The sequence below is a fragment of the Panthera uncia genome, chromosome X (assembly GCF_023721935.1).
Source record: "Panthera uncia isolate 11264 chromosome X, Puncia_PCG_1.0, whole genome shotgun sequence".
Classification (NCBI taxonomy): Eukaryota; Metazoa; Chordata; class Mammalia; order Carnivora; family Felidae; genus Panthera; species Panthera uncia.
Window position 1 is genome coordinate 30071268 of NC_064817.1, and position 23897 is coordinate 30095164.

The following is a 23897-nucleotide window of genomic DNA, read 5'->3' on the forward strand; positions in this document are numbered from 1 at the left end:
GGATTTCTCCTGTTACTTTTTTTTTAAAAAAATGTTTATTTATTTATTTTTTGAGAGTGATAGGGTGGGAAGAGGCAGAGAGAGAGGAAGAGAGAATCCCAAGCAGGCTCTGCACTTTCAGCACAGAGCCTGATGTGGGGTTCCATCCCACTAACTGTGAGATCATGACCTGAACCAAAATCAAGAGTCGGTTGCTTAACCTACTGGGCCACTCAGGCGCCCATCTCCTGTTACTTTTTTATACCCATACCCACCTCCCTTCTGCTTCACACCTACAATCCCTGAACTGTTCAAACCAGTAATCTGTCTTCCATTTCTAAAATTTTGTTATGTCTTCCATGGTATGTGTATACCACAGTTTGTTTAACCTTTGGCCTGATGAAGGATATCAGGCAGATGCCATGATACATTACAAATACAGCTGCTATGAACATTCTTTGCTTGTCTCTTGCACCATTTCTAGAGTTTATAGTTGCATTTAGTGGGGACGAATATGGAAAAATAGATTTATGAAATCTTGTCTGGAAACCAGAAGTTTGGATTCTCTGCCCTTTCAGAAGTACTTTAGCAGAAATGATATAATCAGTGATTGTGAGCACTTGTTTTTTCATCCCTCTTGCACATTTAAAAATGGCTGAGAGTTTTAGTCATGAGCTTGAATAGTTGCAAAGATGTAATCACTTACACATAACAAATATTACTATAAGATAATTACATGCTTCTTTCAAATGTATCCAGTAGAGTGGAAATACCATAGTAATTTAACAGTTGAAAGATTTACCTCATCTTTTTTTCCCCCTCAGATTTGTATTTTCATTCCATTTCTAACTATAGCATCATATCCTAATGTATTATTTGTTCAGTATGTTTACAAATATGTATATAAGTAGATTTACTCCAATCATAAATCCATACATGTTTTTAGAATTTCTTATGAATTATATTACTATAAATTTATTTTAACTCCATATATAAATTACCAAGTTTGGTACTTAATTTTTTTCCTTTTTTAAAATTGAGATATAATTGATAAAGAACTTTGTGTAAGTTTAAGCTGTACACAGTGTTGATTTGGTGCATTTATATATTGCAATGTGATTACTGGTGTGGTGTTAGCTAACACCTCCATCAGATCACATAATTATCATTTCATTTTGTTGTGAGAACATTTAAGATATCGTCTCTTAGCAGCTTTCAAATACATAATGCAGTGTTGTTAACTCTAATCACAAGGCTGGGCATGAGATCTTCAGAACCAATTCATCTTCTAAGTGCATATTTTGACCAACCACTTACCAATTTTCCCACCCCCCAGCTCCTGGTAACTACCATTCTCCTGTTTGTTAACATAAACTGTCTGTAACATAAAAAGAAAAATGTTATTGCAAATACTTTTCTTAATCAGGTGGAAGAGAAACCAATAGGAAAGCCAGAAAAACTGTTACGTATTATATTTCTCTATCACTAATCCCTTCCTTATAACTAAAGTAAACCATATATATGTGTGCATAAAAATGTGTGTATAATATATATATATATATATATATATATATAATGTATATATGTGTATGTGTGCGTATGTGTGTGCGTGTGTGAGTAGACTTAAATTTTATTTTTTTAAATGTTTGTTTATTGTTGAGAGAGAGCAAGTGTGCACGAGAGCAGGGGAGGGGCAGAGAGAGAGCAGGACAGAGGATCTGAGGCAGACTCTGTGCTGACAGCAGAGAGCCCAATGCAGGGCTCAAACTCAGTGAGCCCTGAGATCTACCTGAGCCGAAGTTGGACACTTAACCGACTAAGCCACCCAGGTGCCCCAAGAAATTATTATTTAAAAAAAATTTTTAAACGTTTATTTATTTTTGAAAGACAGAGACAGAGCACAAGCAGGGGAGGGGCAGAGAGAGGGAGTCACAGGATCCAAAGCAGGCTCCAGGCTCTGAGCTGTCAGCACAGCTGACACCACCCAGACTGAGCCACCCAGCCACCCCCTTCTAAGAAATTATTATTATTATTATTTTTTAACTTTAAAGAAATTTTTATTACACAAAGGTTGTCACATAATTGGATATTTCTCTACTTTGTACACAATTACTCTTACTCTCCACAGAAAGGCTGCTTCTTAACTTTTCATCTGGTGATGGCAAGCACTAAAATCCTTATTTTAACAGAATAGTAGTAAAAATGCCTCAGTATTTAAGTTGAAAGCCGTACATTGGTACATGGCTCTTGCATTCAGTTATCAGGAATGTACAAATGTCTTTTTATTCACAAATACAAAATAAATTATCTGTAGGCATGGACAATGACAGCAGTAAACCATTATATGTTGTCAACTGAACCCAGTAACTGATGGTTATAGTGATTTTCTTAAACATCAGCTAGGCTTTTCTTCATTCATTTCCTTCAACTGACTTCTCTGAAGTTATTCTTGAGGAGCACTGCCTTGAGCTGCCTCTCACAGTTCATTAACAATGGTAAAGCGCTATTCTAGGAATTAGAACATTGCCACCTCCCATACCACCTCCCATTCCACCCATTCCAGGGTCCTTCTCTTCCTTAGGAATTTTGGTGACTACAACTTCTGCTGTAGTTAACAGAGAGGCCACGCCAGCAGCATCCAATAAAGCAGTTCTTATGACCTTAGTTGGATCAATGATTCCCTTTTCTACCATATTCACAAAATCTCCAAGCATAGCATCATAACCAACTTCTGAGGAACTCAGCATAATTTCCTCAACTATCAGTGATCCTTCAACACCTGCATTCTTAGCAATGGTCATTGCAGGAATTTTGAGTGTTCTCTTAATGATTTATATACCAATTTTTTCATCTTCATTAGTTGGAGTTATTGAATCCAAGGCTGGAATGCACCGAAGCAGAGCACAACCCCCTCCCAGAACAATGCCTTTTTCAACAGCAGCTCGGGTAGCATTGAGGACATCTGTAACTCTTTCTTTTCATTCACTTCAACATCACTTGTGCCACCAACCTTCAGCACAGCTACTCCATCTGAGAGTTTTGCCAGACGTTCATTCAGTTTTTCCTTTTCATATTCACTAGTTGTGATATCTAACTGTTCAGTAATTTCTTGGATACTTTTTCAGTGGAAATCAGGAGAGGTGTGATGTTAGCTGTTGATGCTGTAATTGCTGAACTTAAGCAGTCTAAACCTGTGACAACCCCTGGAGAAATTGCTCAGGTTGCTACCATTTCTACAAATGGAGACAAAGAAATTGGCAACATCATTTCTGATACAGTGAAAAAGGTTGGAAGAAAAGGTGTTATCACAGTAAAGGATGGAAAAACACTAAATGATGAATTAAAAATTATTGAAGGCATGAAGTTTGATCGAGGTTATATTTCTCCATACTTTATTAATACATCAAAAGGGCAGAAATGTGAATTCCAAGATGCCTATGTTCTGTTGAGTGAAACGAAAATTTCTAGTGTCTGGTCCATTGTACCTGTTCTTGAAATTGCCAATGCTCACCCTAAACCCTTGGTCATAATTGCTGAAGATGTTGGTGGAGAAGCTCTGAGTACACTTGTTTTGAATAGGCTAAAAGTTGGTCTTCAGGTTGTAGCCGTCAAAGCTCCAGGTTTTGGTGACAATAGAAAGAACCAGCTTAAAGATAGGGCTATTGCTACTGGTGGTGCAGTGTTCGGAGAAGAATGGTTGACTCTGAATCTTGAAGATGTTCAGCCTCAGGACTTAGGAAAAGTTGGAGAGGTCATTGTGACTAAAGATGATACCATGCTCTTAAAAGGAAAAGGTGACAAGGCTCAAATTGAAAAACGTATCCAAGAAATTATTTTTAAGATACGTTTCTGAACCCAGCTAGAGAAATAGTTTGAACGAATGTTCGCCTTCATATCTTATATTGTTTGTGTAATGAGTGCCTCTTTTAGATCCTTTAAACTCTGTTAATGCAATTACGTACAATGAGGTCATTGATCTTCCCTTTTCCTGTTACAAAATTACAACGTCTTCATGAGAAGAACATGGGTATTCCTTAAAGAAGCAGCATATACAGGATAGTCCTGGCTGATCTCTGGACTGTCTCTATATATCCAATAATACACAAACACTCCCATTTAAACATACATCTCAGAAAGAAGGCCCAGACCACCAGTGCATAAAGCAGTATTTGTGAATGTTTTATTCAGGTATTCTTACTTATGTCTTTGTGCATGTGTCTGTATGTATTTATATTTTGGAAGTTATATCCTATATGGAGTAAATTACTTAATTCATGTGTCTGGTACATAACCTAAGGACTCAGTAGAGATCAGTTATTACTATATTTATCATTGGCACTGTTATCATTGTTAGGTTCGTAAGGGTAATGCACTTAAAATCTAACAAAATCAAGGCTAAGTTCACCACTGTTATATACAAATAATTTCTCAGATAAATCATTGAGGCTTTGGAAGTTTTTGGCTTTTCATCTATAACATAGGAGCCATAATAATATTTGTTTCCTTTTAATGAAGTTTTTAGTATCAAACAAGATAATATACTTGTTAATAAATTATAAATTTTCCATATATAAAATATATGTATCTTTGTGAGATGTGCATATAGAATTACAGTGGATTTTTAAAATGTGTAGGAAACTTGTGTTATAGATATGCTACAGTGAGCCCTTTTAGTTAGAGACACAGGTGAAAAATCTATTGTATCTTTTTGTGCTTAGATCTTCTTTTAGTCCCCAAATGATATTTTATAGCATAACACCTTCTTTTATTTCATCAGATTTGGCATCATCTGAACTATTTTACTTTGTAAAGATCAATTCCCCCCCTTTCTGAGGAGGGGCCAAAGAATGTATTATAGGCTTAGGTGGAGATTCCAAAAATGTTTTGAGTGGCAAAAAATATTGAGATATGTGGGTAGCCTTTCAAGGTGAGTACTTAAGAGGGTGTACTATGTCCTTAGATGCATAAAGTCTGATCTCTTTGTTAAAAATGTATCTCATTATCTTGTTTTCATGTCTTTATTTCAGTTCCTTTTACTGACAAATATGCCATCAACAGACTTTTAAGGAAATGTAAATGTCTTACAAGGACTTACTATAAAAGTGTCTATATATGTCCCCCTGTAGATTTAAGTATGAAGTTATAATTGTTAATTATGTTGTCCTCTTTTCTCCTCTCCTAGGTTGATTCCAGCCTGTCAATTGGAAATTGAGTCAGAAGTTAATTTTGGCACATTGGTTGCCAATAGCAAAGTATATTGTAAAGAGATTAATATCATTAATCATGGCAGAGCTCCAGGTAAATACTTTCTGTCATATAAATTAATTTATATATATGTGTATATATATATAATTTAATGTTATATAAATTAATTTATAAGTTGGTATTATTTGAAATGTATACTTTGTGTAATTAATGGATACTCGTATTCATTCCTTCTCCCCGTAAGGTGTCTATCATTTGAAATAGCTCAAAACTGAAGGCCCTTAAACAGGATTACTATAAATGATAGATAATAATTCAGGAAAGATGAATCCATCTCCCTATGATTCTGATTAACAGCCTGACTCCCAGGTGACTGGTGATCTCCCTGTGGACAGAAGGCAGGATGGTGTTAAGGGCGTGACATAGTCCTTAGAGTGAGCCATCCAGCGATAGAATCAGGGCACAATGCATTACTAGCTGTGTCATCTGGGGCAAGTATCTTTTAGGACATTGAACTTGATATTTCTCATTTATAAACTGTGGTTAATAAAATGAACTATGGTTAATTATGTATGTACCTAAGGTTTTAGTGTGGCACTTGACTTATCATATGCACTCAATACCTATTTGTTTTTTTTCTCTTTCGTATTCAACTTTGAATTCACATGATGGTCCCTAGAAGGCTCTTACTAACTTTTTGTTCAGAGAGTAGATGCTTTTCTCTTCTCTAGATGGGATTATTTCTCGAGATTTTTACTGTGACCTAAGAGTTTCCATAAAGGCTTGTGTGTCTGTATGTGTGTGTGTTCATGCACACTATTCATTGATGGTATAGAGTAGGTATAAAATCACTTACCCTTCATTGTCCTCATTAGATACTAAGGATCTGGGGTGGCAAGGCTTCCATTGCTGACATGAGGACCAGGTCCACACAGAGAGGGCATTTTTTTATGAGATTGCATCTTGAATACATAAAACTGGTCTTAAATCCAAACCTCTTTTACATTAAGTGAGGATATTTTCTGTGGCTGTTTTAGCAATGAGAATTATTAAAACAAAGGTAGGGGATGCCTGGGTGGCTCAGTTTGTTAAGTAACTGACTCTACGTCTCAGGTCATGATCTCACAGTTTATGAGCTCAAGCCCTGCTTTGGGCTCTGTGCAGACAGCTTGGGGCCTGCTTGGGATTCTCTGTCTCTCTCTGTCAACCCCCCCCCCCCACTTGCACTGTTTCTCTCTCTTTCTTAAAATAACTAAATAAACTAAAAAAAACAATAACAAAGTCAGTTTGTCACTTGACTGATTTCTTCCTGGGGTTAAACAAATAAAACTGATCATTGTTCCTCACCGGATGTTACTTGTTTCAATTTTCCATGCTTTAATTTTTTAAATGTTTAAGTTTTTGGTGCCTGTGGGCTTGTAGAATATTAGATTCGTTTGTGGTCTGACTCCAGTGTTACAGATAGAACCTCTCATGGCTAGTGATTGTAGGCTGTATGGTCCTTTAGACTCTCTGGTTATATTTTAGAGTAGTGGTATATAATTGAGAGAATTTTGTTTTTATTATTTATTTTCCAAAAATCTTTCTTAACTTGTCCGTTCCAAATCCTGCAAAGTTTTGATCATATCCTTTCTTTATTATAAAATATCACCAAACTGTACATTTTTATTATGTATAAAAACTGTAAGTAATGAATATATATGGTTTTAATCTTAATATTTAGGGCGCCTGGGTGGCTCATTTGTTTGAACGTCCGACTTCAGCTCACATCACGATCTTGTGGTTTGTGAGTTAGAGCCCTGTGTCAGGCTTTGTGCTGACAGCCCAGAGCCTGAAGCCTCCTTTGGATTCGCTGTCTCCCTCTCTCTCTGCCACTCCCTCACTCATTCTCTCTCTCTCTCTCTCTCTCAAAACAAAATTACAAAAAAATCTTAAAAGAATATTTAGTATTATTTTACTTAATAAAATAAATAAAAATAAGCCTCAGATCTAGACCCAGACATTTTAAGAAAAGTAATCCACATTGGCTTTTAGTATTGTATTAATATTTTGTGTATGCATATTATTTGTAGTGAATACTACATTCTGTAAGTTATATTTAAAAATTTTTTATTTATTTTTTATTAAAAAAAGTTTTTTTTAACGTTTATTTATTTTTGAGACAGAGAGAGACAGTGCATGAATGGGGGAGGGTCAGAGAGAGAGAGGGAGACACAGAATCTGAAACAGGCTCCAGGCTCTGCGCTGTCAGCACAGAGCCCGACGCGGGGCTCGAACTCACAGAGCGCGAGATCATGACCTGAGCCGAAGTCGGACGCTCAACCGACTGAGCCACCCAGGCGTCCCTAAAAAATTTTTTTTTAATGTTTATTTATCTTTGAGACAGAGAGAAACAGAGTGTGAGTGGGGGAGGGGCAGAGAGAGAGGGAGATACAGAATCCAAAGCAGGCTCCAGGCTCTGAGCTGTTGGCACAGAGCCTGACGTGGGGCTCGAACTTGTGAACTTCGAGATTATAACCTGAGCCAAAGTCGGATGCTCAACCGATTAAGCCACCTAGATGCCCCCATTCTATAAATTATAATTGAGTACTATGAAATGTTAATTACTATTACCTTACAAATTGTTATCAATAAAACACATTTTCTTAGTGTTGACTTTCTCATTCTCTGACTCGAATATTATTTTTCCACCATTAGCAAAATTGATTTTATGTTTTATATTCACAGTAGCAGGTTACTGTAAGGTGTCATAAAGTCCTTATTACCTACTGGCACAGTATATAAATATTCATGAGAATAACAGTGTATTTTTATGAGGAAAAACACTTAGGCAGAAAAAAGATTTAGCAACCAAGGATGATTTTAATACAGTTTTTAAAAAGGATTTTTTGTGACAAATATTTTATAGTTTTAGAGTCAAAGATCAAATGTTTATACATTTATATGCATACTTAAGAGGACATTAAAAAGCCACACTCAGCAGATTCATGGTAGGTACGGCTTTGTTTTCTCTCTCTGGTAGTGACACTGGGGTTATTAGTTGATCCATGTAACAACTTCATGATTTTTTATTTTTATAGCCCATTATGGAATAATTATCCATGGATTTAGCCAAATATTGTTGAATACATTTTGTTTTCTGGCCCTCTATAAGAATATTTGCTAAGTTTACTCCCAACTGTGCAAATTAGTGCTTGTCTTTTCATTCTGAAGACGTGGCTCTGTCTTTAAGATAAGTCTCTATTATTAGTACTTTGTGAGCTGGTGAACTCCATGTTCTGTTCTTTGGTTTTGTTGTTTCTCAGTTTTTACCTTTTAAAGAACATCATGGAAAAAGCATTATTATTTTAACATGTGTGGAATTGCAATCATTTCCCTTTTCCCCTCAGTAAGCTTGAATATTTGCAAAGACATTTTCTACTCCTGTGGTATCATGTAGAACAGTCTTTAAAGTCCCTAGTGTGATCTTCACATACCATTTCCGTGTTTGAACAGCTACCTTAGAACTCCTCAAACTTTAGGTTTACTTGGGTTATTTTGCCCTAGCTATATGACCTTTCTGTTGCTCTTAATGCCCACTCTTCCCCTTTCCCTGATCATTAGCATCATCTCTCTACTCTCAATTGTCTAGAAAAGCCTACCATCATCTGTTAACCAGGAAATTTGCTAAATTGGACAAAGTCCAGTACTGGTCCTTGAGATCCTCCTTAACTACTCAGAGAAACACACACTACTTATTCTCAACACATATTGTTTGTTTTCTTGGAAACTGATGTCATGGAATCGCAGTATAAGTTTCTTACATAATACAATGCTGGGTATATCACAGACATTCAATAAACCTTTGTGTAATTGATTTGGTTCAGTGATCTCTCAGTATGAGTAAAGAATCGTTAATTGTATGTCAACTGTACTTGAATAAAAAAATTCTTTAAAAATAATTGGACCAGGATATTATAAAAGAAAAAAATGATTTGTCATTTTAGTACATAAAAAAACAGGGGTGTCTGGGTGGCTCAGTCGTTTAAGCATCTGACTTCGGCTCAGGTCTCGATCTCATAGTTCGTGAGTTCGAGCCCCACTTCAGGTGAGCTCAAGTCCCACTCTGGGCTCCACACTGTCTCTCTCTCTCCATCTCTACACCTCGTGGGATTCTCTATTCCTTTTTCTCTGCCCCTCGCTCACTTGTGCTCTCTATCTCTCTCTCAAAAATAAGTGAATAAATAAATAAAATAAAATAAAAATAAAAATAAACTGTTAAGCTTTCAATGAAAGGTTATTCAACTTAGAAGTAACCTGCTTAATCTCCTATGAGCATTCTGAAGAGTCTCCAAAACAGTCATCTGGAGACATGGAGACTGGTTTATCCTTGGTATGCTTAGACCCAAGGAAGCCTTAAAAAAAAAAAAAAAAAGCATACATAAGAAATAGCAATGACCTTGGGTATGTGACTCTTGATTTTTGGTTAGCATCCTATAAAACTAGACTGTGTGCCCTGGCTTGATCTTAAAAATACTTTTACATGAAAATCTACTTCATAGTTTCTAAAAGTATTTTGGAAGGATAAAGGCAAGGTAACCATGTATACTTAATCACCTTCTCTAGAGAAGGTAAAGCAAGTCTCATTCAAAAAACACAGATCTGTTCAAAGGACCGTCATCTCAGTCCCAGCTGTAGGTAGCCTCGCAGGCCATGTGCTTCCCTAAATCACATCAGTGGACAAGGCTAAGTGTTTATTTTACATGACTTAAATAGCAACATTTCAGACAGTTGGCCCCTGGTGTCTTGAAAAAACAAAACAAAACAAAACACAAAAGCCAAAACTTTGGCTTCTATGGCTCCTCACTGGCTTATATAAAATGGAGGTTCAGGTTCTGGAGTGAGGTCTTCTAGGGTCCAAATCTTGCTTGTAACATTTACTGGCTAGGAGGCCCTAGGCAAGTATTTACACTTCCTGGACATCCATTGTAGAGATAAACATAGTGCCTGCCTCCTACAATTGGGATGGTAATTGATAAAATACTTAGCACACTCTCTGATATATATTAAGTGTTCAATAAATGTTCGATTTTGATGTTAGAATTATTTTTTTTCCTACTGCCTCCCTTCAGTTCTCTTTTGTGGATTGCTGTCCCTTTGTTTTGGGTTCCTTAAATGTGAGTGTTTCTTAGGATTTGCTTTAGGCCCACCCACATGTTACCTCAGTCTATACGCTCTCCCTTAGGCAATCACTCTCATTCCTGTTACCTCACTGGGCTCTATCCCACACTTTACATTTCCTTCAGGTTTCTCACACTTAACACATCTAAAACCAAAGTCCTCGCCTTTCCCCCAAAACTTCTCTCTCTCTCTCTCTCTCTCTCTCTCTCTCTCTCTTTTTCTTAATTAAATGTCACCACCATGTACTTGGGCCTGTCAGAAAGTTAACAAAATCCTTGACCTATTCCTTTTTTTCACCTCCTACCCCCTTAGTCAGTTACTCAATCCTGTCTCTTCACTTCCTAATTACCTCAGTAATCCTCTTTTTTTCTGGTGCATCCTCACTTGTCTACAACAGGCCATCATCATCTTTTGCTTAGTAATCAAACCAACTGAAATGATTTCTCTGAAATCCCTTATCTCCTTCTAGTTCATTCTCCGAACATCAGCCAGGGTCCTATCTAAAAAGAAATGAGAATTTGATGACAGAAATTCCTTTTGTAACATCCTTTCTTCAATGACACCCTTCCTTTAAGCTGATGTCCTTTTATTGTTAGTTTTTTAAAAATAAAAGTCAAATATTTCTTTATTACTAGTGGTGTTAAAGTTACATAAGACACATTAGTGTTTGTGTAGCCACTCTTTTAATATATTTAGAAGACTGAACAATGTTCTTTCAGTTTTGGGTTGTTCCTAAAATAAACTTTTGAAATACTTAAAATTCTTTTGTCAAATTATATCAAAGTGCTTACAATATAGGAACTATCTCACTGACTCAGCCTTACCTGGACTCACATAATGTGCCTTTTCTGGAGAATTGAGTCAATAATACTTATTTATTTGAAACAGATATAATTTTATAAATTTTTGTTTTACGACAGAAAAAAAAAAAAAACACCCTTAAAGATTGTTCTTAGCACTTGTCTGAAGTGATTGGATTAACAAATTTTGTTACTGTGAGTTTGTTTGCCTTTTCCATCAGATCATTTCTGTACTTAAAAAAGTTTTATTACCTTTCTTATATTTTCAGTATTTTTATGATGCTAATATTTTATTTTCCTAAGCTAAATGAATCATTTTTGAAAATTTCATCAAATGTGATTTAAAATTGGTAAATTGGGAATTTGCCAAGTTGTTCATGTTAGCAGCATGCTCATTTGTGTTTATATTGTATAATATTTATATTGCACATTAAGGAAACATGACTGGCTACTTCCATTTGTTGGGCATATTTTGAGCGCCCTGCTTGGTGCTAGGCACTGTGTGCAGTGCTAGGACCACAGAGATGAGGAAGACATAATGTGTGATCTCAGGGACTGCATGCTCTAATACACGCACTAAACATTACTACAAATTATGCACTGTTTCTGTTTTCAGAATAAGAGAATAAGACATATTTGTAACTTCCTTCTCATATGCTATTTGATTCTTAGAAACACATTCCTTTTACTCTTTCCCTGTGTGAACTGCATGAATTCATTTATCAAAAAGTGATGGGGTGCCTGGGTGGCTGAGTCAGCGGAGCATGTGACTCTTGATCTGGGGATTGTGAGTTCGAGCCCCACATTGGGTGCAGAGATTACTTAAATAAATAAATCTTAAAAAAAAAAAAAAAAAAAAACAACTGACAATGGCTATGAGTGTGAGCCCTTAGGTCAGAAGCATCCAAGTGAAAATCCAAGCTCTGTTAGTTTCTAACTGTAGTAGTCAGCTATCGCTATGTAACAAACCACCCCATAATTCTGTATCTTAAAAAGGCAATTAGTTTTTAATTGTTTATTTATATGCAGGATGGCTAGAATTCAACTCATCTAAGCTGTGCTCTGCTGGGTAGCTCTGCTTCAAACCTAGGCAGTCAGGAATGTTCTGTTACTGCAAGTCTGTGAGTCAGCTGGGGGCTCTGCTCCACATGTGCTCATTGTGAAGCACAGGCCATAGGGACAGTAGCTACTTAAGTACTTTACACGGTAGAAGTGCAAGAGAACATATGGGATTGGAGATGGCATGTTGTCCCTTCTACCCACATGCTATTGGCCAAAGCGAATTGCATCATCAGGCCCAACATCAAGGGGTAGGAAAACATATTTTGTCCATGGTAGTGTAATGGTAAGATGCAGAGAAAGGTCAAGAATTGGGGTCACAGTTTAATCTACCATAATACTTGTGTCTTTGGATAAATCATTCAACCAGTCTAAGCTTCTGTTTCCTTATTTATAAAATGGAGTTAATGATTAAACCTATATCACAGAAGCACTCTGAGGATTATACAGACTAACATATACAAAATTCTTACCGTAAGTGTCTGAACTTTGTAAGCAGACAGTATATTTTAACTATCAATGAGGCTTGAGTCCTAACAATCAGTTCACATCTGTTGGGTGACCCCAGAGACTAAACTTAAAATTAAAACTGTGATTCTTGGTCCATGATAGACTGTATACTCTGTAATGTATATCTGACCCTTATTAAGAATGTGAATGTAACACTGTATGGATCCAGATGTAAACCATCTGCTCTTGTTCTCCTTAGGTACATTTAAAACAGAATACCAGGGCCAATTGCCCATTGTCATTTTTCCAAGTAATGGTGTTGTGGAGTCCAAGTCATCAGTGATTGTTAAAGTGGATTTGTGTGCAGACCAGCCCAGAATTGTAAATGAAGTGGCAAAGTAAGTATACCATGGTTCTTAATTCTAATGTAGTACTTAATACTTTCCTTTTTTACTCTTCAGATATGCCTACTGTCTTGAATGTACGTTAGCTTCTTTGTTCTTTCAGTCAACATTTGTTCATTGAGTCTCAACTGTTTGCCAAGCACGGGAGACTCAAAAATGGGAAGAGCCAGAGGATGGCCTATGGGTACACATAACAGGGGCTCCTGATTTGGATTTTATGGGAGTGAAGGAATAGATCAGGAAAGGGCTCCAGTAAGGATGTGATAGCATACCCAAAGAAGTATTGGTGAGTAGGAAGTAGCCAGGCAGAGAGCCGTGGTGTGATCTGAGCTGAGTGTGTGTGTGTGTGTGTGTGTGTGTGTGTGTGTGTATGCGTGCGTGCATGCACGTATGGGGTGGTGGGTATTGGTGATGGGGTTGGGTTAGAAGAGTAATTTCAGACAGAGCAAGTAGAAGACTTGAAATCTTGGAGGTGAATAGATGGTGTTAGACACTGAGAGAGCTGAGGCGATGTAAAGGCAGAGATGGAGGTGAGGAGTGATGTGAGATGAGACCAGAATGGTGCAGGGTCTGGTAAAGGACCTCATAGGACAGCATTTTTTAATGCTGTATGTCTCAGTCCATTAGTGGCATGTACAATCACTATAATGGGTCACCACCAGTATCAAAACAGTGAAATAGAAAATAGCAGAATGCATGTCATATAGTAAGGACAAATGTTTTGCAAAACTTGTTTTGGGTATGTGTGTGTGTGTGTGCCTGTGTATGCATGTGTGTACATGTGTGTGTGCTTGTAGTGTAAGTCCAAGTCTTGCTGGAGGTCACAGCCAAAAAAAAGTTCGAGAAACATCTGTGAGCCCTGATAGAAGCTTAGGTTTTATTGTGAAGGCTGTGGAATCTCAGGAAGATTTTAAGATGGGAGTGTGGTGATTAGTTTGCAATTTAGAAAGGTTGTGCTGATAACAGTGGACACAACAAATCAGGGAGTACATATGTGGAGGGGTAGCCTGACTAGAAACTGTAATGGTACAACAGAAGGGAAGTGATGAAGACCTCAGCTAAGGTACAAATCAGGCATATGGAGAGAAGTGTGCAGATTGGAGAAATATTATGGAGGCAGATTTAACTAGATGTAGTGACTGGTTATAGAAAGGGAAGGTAAGGGGAAGGACAGGTCTGTGGGAGGGGATCTTGAGTTCAGGTTTAAAATGTGGGAATTAATTTGCTTTGCAGAATCCTGTGGCGCCTATTAGATTTACCTACCTTGAGTCCCAGAAGCAATTTTGTCTAGGTATATTGGCTTAAGGATTGTCAGTGGATAAATTGTAGATGAAGCATGAAGTCGAAAACAACTTTGACAAGGAGGATAGAGTATAAAAGAGTGGGAGAGAGACACCATTATTCATGGAATATATAAAATATCCAAGTCTTAGGAGAATGAAAAGATAAAGACTGAATAAGTTAGAAGGAAACTGGCAAAGTATGGCGTCAAGGAAGTTAAGGGAGGAGAGATGTGCATAGATGGTATCAGCCACCGCCAACGTGATGGAGATGTAGTGTAAGATAAGGACTTGAGTGATGGTTGTGGAGTGGTCAGTTATGTGAGGTATTTGATGGGATGAGAGTTAAGAAGATTGCATTTATGCCAGAGGGGGATAAATGTGCATGTATGGGCTGTTTCAAAAGGGAATTGAAATCAGTCTGGGAAGTGAAGCTTTATGGCGGGATCTTCATTTCAGCAAACAAGTGGGATTTTGCTGACATACTTTGCTTCATAGAGAATTGGGTTATTAGGATGCGGATGAGGTTGGCTGTTGGACTTGGGAGAGTGGGATGAGTTAGAAAAGAATCTCAGAATTCTAGAACTATAGGTGGACATCTAAATCATCCCATCTAATTCTAGTGTTTATGAAATAATTGGTGATATGGACCTTGCAGTAAGTCCTTTTTTGGAGTCAATTCATATGATTATTTTCCAACTCTCTTGTTTCTTGGGGACAATGAATTAGGTTTGTATGTATGCCGTTCTACTGTGCAGATTCAGACAGAAGGACATGACATTCTCTGGCATGTACGTGAAAGGAACTGCTCTTAAGCCTTTGAATTTTAATTATAATGTGATTTTATAAAATTTCTGTTGATCCAAATACTTAGAAAAATTAAGTATATAAAATTCTACTTAAGATATACATGTATAATTTATTATCTTGTAGAGTAAGTTTGCAAGGTCGTCCAGATATGCTCCTGAGGGTCAAAGCTCATGTGGTTGAACAGATTATTGAATTGCTAAACATGAGTGGTGACAAGAAGTTGGAATGCATACACTTTGGTTCTGTTTTCTTCGGAACTTCAAAAATTGAACATGCACTTCTGTACAATAATAACCCAGAACCCATAAATTGGGTGGCCATAATACAGGATGATTCAGTTGGAGAAGAACTGGTAAGTAAACAGTGTAACAGGGGAAGATCAGTCATTATGTTTTGAAACAGATTGTTTTGAACTTACTAATAACCAAAAAGCTGTTAAATTATTCTAAGTATGTTTTAATGTGCAGATAGATAGGATTCCCTTTCATGTGTCTTCAAGGATAACCTCAAACAATTCTGTAAATTAAACTAACATTGATAGTAATATATATCTGAAGTACACCAGACAAGTGCTTCTTCTAGATTAGTAGCTGGTTGTGGGGATTTCTGTTCTCATGAATTTTTTAACAGTTTTTAAAATTTTATAATGTGCCTTGGTCAAATTTATATATGTTAAAGACCTACATATCCTTGATCTTCCATTTGATGATCTCCTCTTGAAATATTTTATTTGTGTTCTGCCTTAATATTCTTTGTATGTCTGATTTTATATTACAGGGTACTAATATTCAGCAAAGAACAGATGTTGCTTTAAATAATCTCCCTTACTTAAGCCGAATAAAGAACATAGATGTTACCACTTTTATCTCCTGTATTCCTAATGAAGGGAGGTTGCTACCTTATCAAAAGACCATAATTACATTTTGTTTCAGCCCAAAGTAAGCAAAAATTCAATTCTGGTGTTTGTTATTAATTGAAAGTGTATCAATCAGACGTTCATCACATTGATTGTAAGAGTCCAACTTGTCAGAATGTGCAAATCAGTGTTTTCTTATTACGGCTCTAAACATTTCAAACATGGTTAATATAATTTCCAATATTTAAAAATTTTGTTCTAAATATTTCATGTTAGATTGTGAATTGTTCCAGACCTTGTAGGAGTGGAAGCTTTGTGTTGTTTTTGACTATGGTTCCAAATGAGTCTGTGCAACCAAGACCTGGTTGTCCTTGTAGGAATAGTCAGGTGATGCCAGCGGCACGGCGCATGTGCAGGGGCCTCCAAAGAGGATGCTCTTGCCACAGCAGAACATTTGCCAAGTAGCATGAATATTAAGCCTATAGCAGCCGCTGGAATCAACCATACTTACTTGCTGAAATTCATACAGACTTTTAGTACTTTTGCCAGTGTATCTATTTTTTTATAATTCTGTGTACTTGGTTTGGTTATTTAGTTTGAAAATATATTTGGAAATGCTGTTTTAAACATAGACTAGCAACTTCAGCTCTACTTGAGTGGTTGCCGTGTGCGGTAATAACTGATCCAATTGTATGCTTCCCTTTGTGAGAAGGCAATGTTCAATGTACTTCTCTCTCTGGCCACAGAGCCACTTGATGTTGATATCAATTGTAGAGGACTGAATTGTGTTTTAATTTAAGGAGGGTAATCAAGTAATTGTTGGTTCTATTTGTACGATCTGTAATTGCCTTCTGAGTCGTATCTGCCTGCGGGAGATTTCTTTGGTCAATGTGTAAGATTCTCTTGAATACACAATCTTTGAAATTCTGTTTTTTTTCATGGCAGCATGTTAACTTTATTTGAGAGTCTAGCATAAACTCATAGGTATGAGTATGATTGGAAGTCTTAGTTAAATAAGTTTTTAGTGTGCTATTTGCATCTCTGTAATATTTCACATCAGCCTATTTTTGTGTGTATATTTGAGTACCCACTGCTAAAAAAGTTAGCCTCTAGGTAAGGCAAGTAAAGACAGTTTACTTACGTCTATGAAGTAACCCATCTCTCACTTTGGTCTTTTTCCTTTCCTTTCCTTTCCTTTCCTTTCCTTTCCTTTCCTTTCCTTTCCTTTCCTTTCCTTTCCTCCTCTGATGAGATTTGACTGTTACAAATCTTGTTCTCCTCTAAGAATGTGGACAGTGTGGCTAGCAATATGTGCTTAGGCCACAGGAGGAGACAGATAAGGAACAGAGGTTTGCGGTTACACCCAGGGGTAAGAAAGACTATTGTAGAGAATTGAACAGAGTTCTTAATTAGCAATGAACTCAGCCTGGAAAGAAAATCCTTTACATAGAAAGTGGCATTGCAGCTGGACCCTGACAACTTACTGTATTTAAGTTACTTTTGACTTGCAAATGTTGTCATGAACTGATTTTCGGAATCTTTCCATTTTTGTGGCCTTCTTTTGGCGGGTCTCTATATCCTGGGCAGTAATTTTGGAAAATGGATCACGGTTAGATTTTCTTTACTGATTTTTCATCGTTTGCATAGATTTAAGGATTGTATTGATCCCTTATGAGAGGTAATAGAGTGTATCATCTTTGCTTTAAAAATAATTGATTGTAGGGGCGCCTGGGTGGCTCAGTCAGTTAAGTGTCCAACTTCAGCTCAGGTCATGATCTCACAGTTTGTGAGTTCAAGCCCTGCATCAGGCTCTGTGCTGACAGCTCAGAGCCTGGAGCCTGCTTCAGATTCTGCATATCCCTCTCTCTCTGCCCCTCCCATGCTCGCACTCTGTTTCTCTTTCTCTCTCAAAAATAAATAAACATTAGAAAAATTAAAAAAAAATTGACTGTAATTTTTTACAGGCTAATTATTGATGGTAAAAAGAATTGCGATCCTTCACATAGGCAAGACTATGCTCTTTTTTTGAGATTTGAGTCTGTGGGAAGTAAAGATGGATTTCTGAGAGATGATAACAATAAAACTATCAAAAGTAAGTACAAAATGAACATAAGCATCAAATATGTACAGTTTAAATTGTTTAAAAGTTTTTACATAATATTTGTAGAGGCAATAAAAATATTACTGAATAGAACAAAAATGCAAACATTCAAGGGATCTTAATGTCTTTTGTGACATGTTAAGAAAGAAGTCAACCTCAGAATCATTTCCATAAAAATTTTCCAAGTTAGAATTTAGATGACTTTATTATTTTTAAATGACATTAGATAAACATGATATCTAGCGTGCATATGCCTTGCAGGCTATGTATCAAGATGCGTTGCCCTTTTTATATTCTTAGGCAATATTAGATGGGCTCTAGTGAGGAAAAATGGAGCAAGACTTGGGAGTTCAGCTTAGCCAGACAGATCAAAGAGAAAATAAAGATAGAGACAGGTGAGGGATTGAATCTAGAAAGATGAGTCCAGAAGATTTGTGTGTCAGGATGAGTGATATCATTGAGCAAGGTTCAACTGTTTTCCTAGCACAGAAGTTGCGTGTCTGCTCCTACTTGTGTCATGGTTTGTGACATGAACTCTGTCTGCCTGTCATAGACAGAAGACTTGTTTGAGTCTTGCAAGTTAATCTGGTTTTGAATGGCTGGAGATGGAGATGCTAGGTTTGCATTAACGGTAATTTAGAGTCTGGGATTGGCTAGTAAGAGCATCATTGAAGAAATACACACTCTTCTTTTGGATTCTAGTTACAGTGCTCTCCCTACAAACCTGTTCTTTCATCCAATTAGAGCCCACAATGTATAGTTCCTACCTTCTCTCTCTTGTGTCTTCAAAACTCCGTGTTTATGTTATTGCCCAGATTATATTCCCTTGTCCATTAATTTAATCGTCTTTTTCCCTGTACACTTAAGTTTCTTGGCCCATATCCCATAGTGACTGAGTGGCAAACCTCTAACCTGATTAAATTCAACTCTTAGCCTACCCTGGGTCAGTACCGGGGAAGCTAATTGTGCTGGCGCAAAACACAAAACCATGCCATGAGGTTTCACTTTTTAATCTGTAATCACTAGCCTCTAGTGGGTCCCACAATATGAGATCAGTATCACACACCTTCCCTTCTCCCCTCACACCTCCAAGACTTCCTCCTTCATCTTTACTCTAAACTTGTAAATACATTAAGTGATCTAGCAGACGTTTCCACTTGGGTATCTACTAGGCATCTCAAACCTAACATGTCCAGAAAAACCCTCCTGGTTTCCCCATAACCTGTCCCTCCTACAGTCTTTCCTTGTCTCAAGAGATGACCATTTTATCACTTCAGTCGCTCAGGCCCAAAACCATTTATCGCGTGTTCACTTTCCTATTCTATATCCAGTTCATCAGCAAATGTTGTTAACTCTTCCCTCAAAACCCTATGTTAAATCTGTCCATTTCTCACCCTTCTTCTACTACTCTTATCCATCCACACATGGTTTCTTAGGGTTTTTGGAACGTGCCAAGCAAATTCCTACCTTAGAGTCTTTGTACGTGCTCTTCTGTTGTCTGCAATATGCTTTTCCTGATTTTTGCAATATGATTTTGCAATATGAATTTTGTCCTGAGTTCCTTTATATTTTTGCTCACATGTCTCCCTATCAGAGAGGCCCTTTTGGACTTTACCATGTAAAAGAGCAGCACAAGACATTGTGCTCTGTTTTACCCTTGTAGGAGAGGATAAATAATTTTCCCTCTACCTCTGGGTTCTTGGTTGAGACCTCCCTTAATAAAAGACAGAGTAAAAGGGGAAAAAACCCAAAAAAGCAATAACAGAAATTTAATAACATGTATATATCTGGTATACATGGGAGAGACCCAGGAAAACTGAGTAACTCCCCCCAAATGCCCAAGCCATCACTTTAAATATCATCTACAGCTAAAGACATAGGATGTTGGGGTGTGGGAGCCAGTTATAAAAGTTTTCAGATAAATCACAGTAAGGCTGGGTATGGTTGTTAGGCAGATTTAAGTGTCTGCCTTCTTTGATAAGAGTTTCTTCCCCGTAGTTTTCAGAGCTTTTCGTGTGTCTGCTATTAAAAATAGTCAGCTTAAAATAATTCTTATGCCAAAGAGGCATATTTTTGGGTGCCAAGTTGTGCTCCCCTTCACCCTACATTACCTTTCTCCATATCACTTATCCTTTCTGAAATGTTATTGTCAGTGTTGCCTCACTAGAATATAAAGTCCATGAGAGCCAAGAACGGTGTCTGTTGTATTCACTGTTGTAGCCCCACGGCCTAGAGCAGTACCTGGCATACAGAAGGCACTCAGTAATTTTGTTGAATGGAAGATTGAATGAGCTACCCATGTCTCATCAAGTCTTTCAGATGACACTATTTGGACTGAGCAAATATATTCTGGATTCCCAACACTTTTTATGTTAAAAAGCTATTGTTTTTATAGGTGATCGATTTCGGAAAGTGGAATTAGCACTGACGGGCTCAGGACTTCCTGTCGTTCTACACTTTGATCCTGGAAATTTCCTTAATTTTGCACCTTGTTTTATGGGTGAACATTCAGAGACGGTGTGTATTATGCAAAATCGATCCAAGTCACTTTCCGTGACGTACCGCTTTAAAAAAACTGCACATTTTAAAATTGATCCTGAAAGGGGCAAGATTGATGAAGGATGTATCCAGGTAAGATAATTATTCTATGCTTTCACATGCTTTGAATATTTTAATATTTGCTAAAAAGACATGTAGAGGATTAAAAACTTCATTTTGTTCCATCAAGATTATAAATTGTATCTCTTCTGTGGCCTAGTTATGAATACTTCTGTGTTGGCACTTATGCAGTATCCATAATTATTTGTTAAATGTCTTTCACGTGCCAGGAAAAGAATTTGACACAGTAGGGAATGTAAAGCAGTACAAAACATGGTTATTGCCTCTAAGGACTTTTTTTATTTTATTTTATTTTTTGGCACTGAGGGCATATTTATTTATCTATACCCCAGGAGGTAGGCCCCAAAACTGAAATATCCAGCATGAAGCCTTGGCCTCCTGCCTTGGGTGGGTGTGGGCACAGGTCCTGAAGCCTTTGTCTAGGACAGTGGACACCAGACACCAGAGGTGGGATGCTCCTGGGCCAGTAACTGCTGAGAGCAGAAAAAAGCAAAAAGGAGGTAGGACCCAGCCACTTGTCCCAATCCCAGAGATGCTGAGAAGACTGCAAGATGCTTTGGGCCTCACCCCTACACTGAAGGTTGGCCAAGCTGGGATGCACACGTGGGGGACAAGTGGAAGTCCATTGCCACAAGAGCCCACGCTACAGTTAACCCAAGGCAGAAGAGAGGGGGCTGGCAGATTTGGCTATGTGGGATCCAGGCCTTGCTCTCCTGTGAGGTGAGGTGGTATGGAGGAAACCAGCCACTGTAGTCTGACTGCTTGCTGAGGGGTGGGTTTCTGAGCCTTTTGCATGAGTGCATGCCCCTCGTCCTCCCAACTTTTCCGAGGCTGATGCGAAAGGCGCCCTGTAGCCACCAGCCGTGGGCATTATGTGCCTGAGGCATGGTGAAGGGTGGCCGGTGTCAGGGCAGGCTCGCCTCAGGTTTGTCATCGCCAGCATCAGGTGGGTAGGAGGTGTCTGAGCGCAGGTCCCAGCGCAGGGCTTGGGTCTCTGCACAGGTGCATATACTCCTGGAATGACTCATGCAGGCCCACAGCCCCACCATCCCCTTGCGTGGCGTCACGAGGGGGGTTTTGCATGGGCACTGCTCTTAGTGTAGTGGGGCCAGACTAGGATGCAGGATGCACAGCTCAGCTCCTTGTGGCTGTGGCTGCATCTGCTGTAGACTTGCTTCCTCTCCTCCTGGATCCCTGCTGGCCACGTGCCAACTGCAGAGGCCACGTGCTAGTGGTGGCAGCCCCGCTCTGACATAGGTGGTGGTGCCCCCTGCCTTGGTCGAGGGCAGCTGGTTCACCGTCCCGCATTAAAGGATGCTGTCTCCTTTCCTCCAATGCTCCTCCCACTGAGGATTTTTTTTAATGTTCTAAGGAAGTATAAGACATAAATAAAAACAGTTATGGTTTAAGAAGAATGCAAAATGTGTGGCGCCTGGGTAGCTCCGTCGGTTAAGTGTCCAACTCCTGATTTTGGCTCAGGTCATGATCTCACAGTTTGTGGGATCCAGCCCCATGTTGGGCTATGCGCGGACACTGCGGGGCCTGTTTGGGATTCTCCCTCCCTCTTCCTCTCTCTCCACCCCTCCCTGCTTGTATTCTCCCTCTCAAAATAAATAAGTAAACATTAAGAAAAAAAAAAAAAGAATGCAAAATGTGTTGCAAGAAGTCTGTAATAAGGTGATCTAGAAACTCAGAGAACAGTGTTTTTCCAGCCAGGTAGCAAGGTCTTCCTATGATAGTAACATGAGCCTGACCTTGAAGGTTGAGTAGAATTTTCAAACTGGAAACTGATGATACTTAATTGACCTAGGCCTTTTCCTGCTGGTGTGGAGCCCACAAGTTGATCTCTGAGGAATACCAGTGAGTACCAGGTCAGGTTATGTCTTTCTCACTACTCAGATAACTCTTGCCCTTATCCTCTAAACCACAGTTGACTGACTATGGTCCACAGGCCAAATCTGGCCTGCTGCCTGTATTTTTAAGTAAACTATTATGGGAACATAGCTGCTCTTATTGTCTGTTGTCTCTGTCTGCTTTCACACTTCAAAGGCAAGGTTGAATAGGTATGAGAGAACTGTGTTGACTTTAAAAATGAGATAGTTATTTTACCAGCAAAACTGGGTTTATTTGGGAATAGCAGAGAATTGTAATTCTAGACAAACAAGCTACGGTCAAACCCGTAGGCTAGCCCGACAACCAAAGAGAGGATTTTATGGAGAAGGAGGAAGTTGGGAGTGGTTATTTTGAAGGAGAGTCCATTGGAGAAAAGTAGGAGTTCAGAGTGATGACGGTTTGCTCTTGGCTGAGTTGCTGGGGTAGTTGATTTCTCATAGGAAACGCAATGTACATCTTTTCCTGTTGGGACCTGTAACTGATGATTCTTTCCTGTCCATGATTCTTCCTGTAATTGAAGTCTAGTGTCAGGGCGTGAGAGCTCCTCCTTCTGGCCTCCCAACTCCATTTTAGTGAGGTTTCCCTTTATTAATTTTTACAGTTGTATGGCCCATAAAACCTAAAATATTTACTGTCTGGCCATTTACAGAAAAAGTGGAGCCTTGCTCTAAACAGTAGCAAGCATGAATGCTTTCAGTTTCAGTTCGGGTTTTTCTGTCACCATCTTTTCTCCACTGCATTGTGATATGGCTCATAAAGTTATTGATGGAAGCTTTCTCTCAGTTGCAATCAGGAACTATTGTATACATGTTTAAATGCATGCAGCTCATATTTATAACTCTTCCTGCTTCATTAGAATGACTCACTTCCATCCCCCCAAATTTGGATAGATTTAATCAGTCTTTATAGAATAACAACCGATGTTAACCACATTATGCAGAACGTTTGCTTTTTAACTGCTTCCTAGACTTTCTTTAGTTCAAGTCTCTTAAATCTACCAACTCAGCTTATTTTCTCCAGCGACATGTACATCTTTTAAAATGTGTCTGATAGCTAAATTCCTAATATAATTTTTAACCTTATATGTTTTTGGCTTTCTCAAGCACTCATGAGTTTCAAATTAATAGAAAGTGAATGTAAGAAATGTGGAGGGTGGGGGGGCTGCTGGACAATTGTGACTTCCATAGACCGGTCAAATAGCCTTTAATTATTTAGATGTGTGATAAGATTATTCTTATTTTATGTATTTATTTTAAAGTTTACTTATTTATTTTGAGAGAG

At 38.2% G+C, this 23897-nt stretch overlaps 1 protein-coding gene across 1 annotated transcript in view; it reads left to right on the plus strand.

Annotated features, from left to right (window-relative positions):
- LOC125931596 (cilia- and flagella-associated protein 47-like) overlaps positions 1-23897 on the plus strand; it is a 70049-nt gene that overhangs the window by 6439 nt on the left and 39713 nt on the right. The window contains exons 3-8 of the mRNA XM_049643664.1: positions 5162-5277; positions 12913-13051; positions 15271-15499; positions 15925-16085; positions 17968-18095; positions 20500-20735. Coding sequence (XP_049499621.1) covers positions 5162-5277; positions 12913-13051; positions 15271-15499; positions 15925-16085; positions 17968-18095; positions 20500-20735 — 1009 coding nt within the window. The remainder of the gene's footprint in view (positions 1-5161; positions 5278-12912; positions 13052-15270; positions 15500-15924; positions 16086-17967; positions 18096-20499; positions 20736-23897) is intronic.